Source organism: Mandrillus leucophaeus, unplaced genomic scaffold, assembly GCF_000951045.1.
Source record: "Mandrillus leucophaeus isolate KB7577 unplaced genomic scaffold, Mleu.le_1.0 Scaffold2002, whole genome shotgun sequence".
Classification (NCBI taxonomy): domain Eukaryota; kingdom Metazoa; phylum Chordata; class Mammalia; order Primates; family Cercopithecidae; genus Mandrillus; species Mandrillus leucophaeus.
Window position 1 is genome coordinate 1 of NW_012102036.1, and position 5,119 is coordinate 5,119.

The following is a 5,119-nucleotide window of genomic DNA, read 5'->3' on the forward strand; positions in this document are numbered from 1 at the left end:
CACTTATTATACAATTGCTAATTGCATCAAAGCAGCCCTAGAGCTTAGTCTATAAATTAGTTTTAGGATGTCTCTCGGTTCAGGAAGATTACAATCATTTTTAAAGTGTCTCCTCAGAACCATTAATGTACAAGAAGCACCCCACAAATATACTGCTACAACATATATCAAGTCAGACACCTGCAATAAATCAACTGATGGTAAGGAAGTCTCGTTTTTTTCCCCTTCCATTCAAAGTCTTTGTTTAAAATCCTTTGGTAAAAAGACATATTGTATTATTAGGAAAAAAAATACATACCTGTGTCAGAAAGTTTCCAGGAAGATCATAGGTTTTACACAGTTCTGATATGGTGACCTGACCACTTTCTTGCAATTTATCATTTACCTCTTCTGCCAACCGATCCAAGTAACTCCTAATAGTGAAAAAAAGAAAAGAATAGAAAAAAGAATTAGGAATTTTTTTCTGTTAACTCGTTTTATGTTTAATTTCCGTTGAAATGAAGTATGCCCCAAAAGTAATGAAATGTGTGTGTACATGAACACCACTCATCACTCACATTTTTTAAAATATTTTTCTCTCATTAGTGTAGCTAAATGTAAGGTTAATCAAACAATAAATTTTTTTTTTCTTTTTTTTTTGGCATCAAGGTCTCACTCTGTCACCCAGGTTGGAGTGCTATGGCATGATTATGGCTTACAGCGGCCTTGACCTCCTGGGCTCAAGCAATCCTCCTACCTCGGCCTCCTGAGTAGCTGGGACTATAGGTGCGAGTCACACATCTGGCTAATTTTTTAATTAGTAAACTTAATTAGTGAAATGGGGTTTTGCCATGTTGCCAGGTTGGCATGCTGGGATTTTTTTAAGTGGAGATTTGTATTCGATTTCCATTAACATTTTTGGAACAAATTTGCTTTCAGAGTTAAGATTACGTGGGAAAGAATGTAAAAGTTATGTTTTACATTTTCTTCTTAAGAAAAACATAGAAGTCTATATTATTTCTAAGTATTCCATACATTAACACTAAATTTTTTTTTTTTTTTTTTAATTTGAGACAGGATCTTTGCTGTTACGTAGGCTGGTCTCAAATTCCTGGTCAAGTAATCCTCCAGCCTCCGCCTTCTGAGTAGCTGGGATTACAGGTACAAGCCACCATATGTGGCTTAAGCACTTACTCTTAAAGTGAAATAAACCTTACCATGAAAATTAGCACTGTAAGAGTTCTAAACGAAATGTCTAACTGGCCATAATTGGCCTAAATTTAAACACTATTAAAAAAAAAAGAAAGAAAATCAATGAAGTGCTCCTAAATTTGTACTTTATTATACTTACTCATCTATCAGTTGTCCCAACACTAACTGAACATGTTTTTCTGATTTAATAATGTCACCAATTCTATTTTCAATATGAATCAGGTCCACATTAATTACCTGGAAAATAAACACAAATTCTATTAGTGATAAGTTTGCATTGTTTCTTAAGTTTGACAATATACACTTAGAACTATATTTTTAAAGAAATTGCTGGCCAGGCATGGTGACTCATGCCTGGATCCCAGCACTTTGGGAGGATGAGGTGGGAGGATCCCTTCAGTTCAAGAGTTTGAGACCAGCCTGGGCAACACAGGGAGACCCCCATCTCAAAAAAAAAAAAAGAAAAAGAAAGAAATTGCTTATTCTTAAATTTTGAATCAATCTGAAATAATACAAAAAGCATTGGCCAAATAAAAAATTAGAGGTGTATTGCTTATTTATTTTTAGTTCTAAAGAATTACACTGTCACTTGCTAGTAAGTTTATATAAAGCAGTAAATTACATATTTATATAACAGACAGCATTTTACAGAAAATTTTCTGGCTTCTTGTTTATAGTGTACCTTAGTAATGACATATATATTTGTATTTTTTGAAAGTAGCTTCTGCTTTTAAAAATATTTCTCTATTAGTTTCATATACTAAAAACATATAAACCTGAAACTGGTGATTTTTCTCCCAAAATTACATAAACTTACATAAGATGATAACTATGACTTCATTTGGTAAAAAATTAATAACAAGAAAGCCAACTGGGGAAGAGTTGGCCAACTCTTTAATAAGGCCAACTTATTAAATAATTTCAATAAATCAAAATTTATTAAATCATTTCAATGTATCAGAACTTATTAAATCAATTCAGTGTATCAGTGAGACTTACATAACTATTTCTTTACAAACACTATACAAAATATGATACCAGCATTAGTGAATACTTGAACAAATTCACAGTATCAAAAAATTGAGAAATTAAAGCAAAAAATTTATAAATTTAAAACTTACCTGTTGTAGATCAACAATGTTTACTCGACCTTTGAAGAAAAGACATCCATTTATTTTAAATGACATATGAGTACACACCAACCCAAAGCTATAAATTCTAACATTTAAGTTTTGGTCAAAGTCCTTCTGCATAGAACAGAAAGCCAGAATAATTAATGTCTTCAAACACACACCATTAGCTGATGGCTGAGTAAGTCTTCATGGCTGAAGCCACAAGCAATAATTTACTTTCCAAAATTTTTTTTTTTTTAAATAACATCAGGCCAATTATGAGCACCAACTGGCACACAAATTGGCTATATCTATGGATATATTCATTTCTCTTCACAACTCAGAATTTATCTACTGAGATCAAAGAGATATTGACAGCTAAATTAAGATGAACTTTTTTCAATTATTTGATACTAAACGTTAGGTTTCTACATATCAGCATAAGAATATCTGTTAAGAATTTCAAATTATAACTCATATTTTAAAGGGACTGTGAAAGAAAATTGATAAAAAAAAAAAAAAAAAACAAAGACCAATGTTACCCTCTGATAATATGAAGAGAAGCTTTCATAGTTAATTCTATTTTAATCAAATAGTATTCAAATATGCCTGGTACTCTGTTCAAATTTTAAGAAGACAAAGGAAACTAACTTTGTGTGTGCTTTTAATAGTATTTCATACAATATGATTGGTGTAGTACCACACTGGATTGAGTTATCTAATTTGTAAGTACAAGTAAGCCTTAAAAAGAAATACAGCCTTGATTTTCAAAAACCTATAATCCTGTAAGATACTGTCCCCCTTCACAATTACCACCTAATAACAGGCAGCTGAATACCCTTCCCTGAGTCATGCAATAAATTAAGGAATTGTAAAAAGAAACAATTCACATATAGTACACATAACTCAAAATGATAAACTATTTTAAGTGATAACATTTGAGTTCATTTAAATTATATGACCATGTTTACATGAACCCCCAAAATATTAAGCCTGATTATCAACATTGAAAAGGATATCTTATAATCTATAATTTAGTATGCAATGACATGTTTACAGGTTTTTGTTTTGCCCCTTCCAAAAATTCAAGAAAAAAAAACCCACTAAAGAATTACCTACCACCTCGGACATGTAGCTCATCTCTCATTTCCTTACTAATTTGGGCTGGAGTAATATATTCCTTTCCATCGAGTGTATGAACTACTTCTAGCTGTTTCTGAGCAATCAACTTATTAACAATCTCAATGCAGTTCCGCTCGGACAACCTGAGGGAAAGAAAAACAGTTAAGTTTCAAAAGTCCACTTGATACACTGGTGCTCAAAACTAACACAAGCTTTTAAAGTTTGTGTAGTCACTAATTTCTACATCACAAAATCTATGTTTTTCACTAACTGATTCAATAAGTTAAAAAAAAACTTTCAGAGTAAGTAGGTTTACATATGCTTAAATCATTTATTTAATTGGTACACATCATCCTATCACAAATTTCAAGTCTGTTGTCTCTTACAGGCCTGCTTCCAATCTTCAAATCTGAATAGAAAATTGAAGACATTTGCTGAGGTAGGAAAAAAGAAAAAACAAAAAACAAACAAAAAGAATGCCCTACTTTAATTTCCAGTTTAATCAGAATTTTCTTTTAAATTAAGTGCATAATTGCCTCACTTACACACATGGTCTACAAGCAGGCAGGGGATGTGGCCTAATGAAATCATAACTGCTACTGTTAAGTTACCCATGCAGTTACGAGTTTGCTATCAGTGGTAGAAAATACAGCATAAGGCGATTGCTGTCTTCAGGCTCAAAATAAAACATCGCAGGTAGGAAGCAGTCAAAGAATAGAAAGGCTTCTATTAGCGTTATTTTAAAAAAGTAGAGTTAGGCTGCTCTGGACACATCCTCCAAAGGTTAGTGGGCTGGTAGAAAATGTCAGTGACCTGAATGACAGATGGGGTCATGGGTCTAGCCCTAGATCTGTTACGAGAGATAAAAAGGCAAAAAGTTTTAAGGGTCAACATACTATTTGCCAACTACTGTACTGGGATCGGGGGGGGGGGGAGGGTAGGAATTAGCCTCTTCTTTGGAGCTCATTCTAGATCAGGAAGTGTATAACAGCCAAGATGTCACAGTGATTTGATGGCTGGTGGGTGAGGGAGGGTCAGAGGAACTCTCAATAAAGGCAGCTCGAAATCACCTGCCCCGTCCATGGTGGGGCGGGGCGCGCCAGCGTCTCGCTGAGGCTGAGGGGCTCCAGGGCGTCCTAGGCTGCGGACTTGCCCGCCGAGCGTTGGACTTAGAACTGCGATCCAGGCTCGGGGCGGAGGGAGGAGGAGGGAATGGTGACAAGCAGTGAGAAGATCCGGGATGCAGGGCCGCGGGTCTAAAGTCCCAGATACAGGCGTGTCAGCCCACGGCCTAATTTGGGCTCCACAAAAGAGAGGGAGGGTCAGGCACCTCTGCGTGGCCTCGGCGAACTGCGCCCGCTGGAAGTCGGCCGCCAACCGCCTAATCTCTTCCCAGGCGTCCGCCATCACGGCCTGACTTGGAGTAGACGCGGAGGAACTGCAGACACGTCAGCCGACAGGCGGTGGGAGGAAAAGAAAGGCGGAACGGGCCGCGCAGAGGGACAAGAGGCTCCGCCCCAGACGCAGACACACCAAACGTTTGCGCCGCCCGAGGTGCGGAGGCGCGCCGAAGTGACTTGGTTCTGTCGCGGAGCTGGGGATTCCTCCCGGCTGGTGGGGCCGCGGCGGTTAGGTGGGTGGTGCGCAGCTAGGTGGGTGGCTGAGGGGTCGTGGGCAGGATGCAGGGCTCAGTA

At 37.2% G+C, this 5,119-nt stretch overlaps 1 protein-coding gene across 1 annotated transcript; it reads right to left on the reverse strand.

Moving 5' to 3' along the window:
* Positions 1-298: 298 nt before the first annotated feature.
* On the reverse strand, positions 299-4,895 carry LOC105539215 (E3 UFM1-protein ligase 1-like; the record flags this gene model as incomplete). Its single annotated transcript, XM_011979406.1, has 5 exons — positions 4,756-4,895; positions 3,423-3,568; positions 2,313-2,341; positions 1,331-1,428; positions 299-413 (listed from the first exon to the last, which is right to left on the reverse strand). Coding segments are annotated over exons 1-5 (465 nt in total), but the record flags the coding sequence as incomplete, so codon positions are not given.
* Positions 4,896-5,119: the final 224 nt, after the last annotated feature.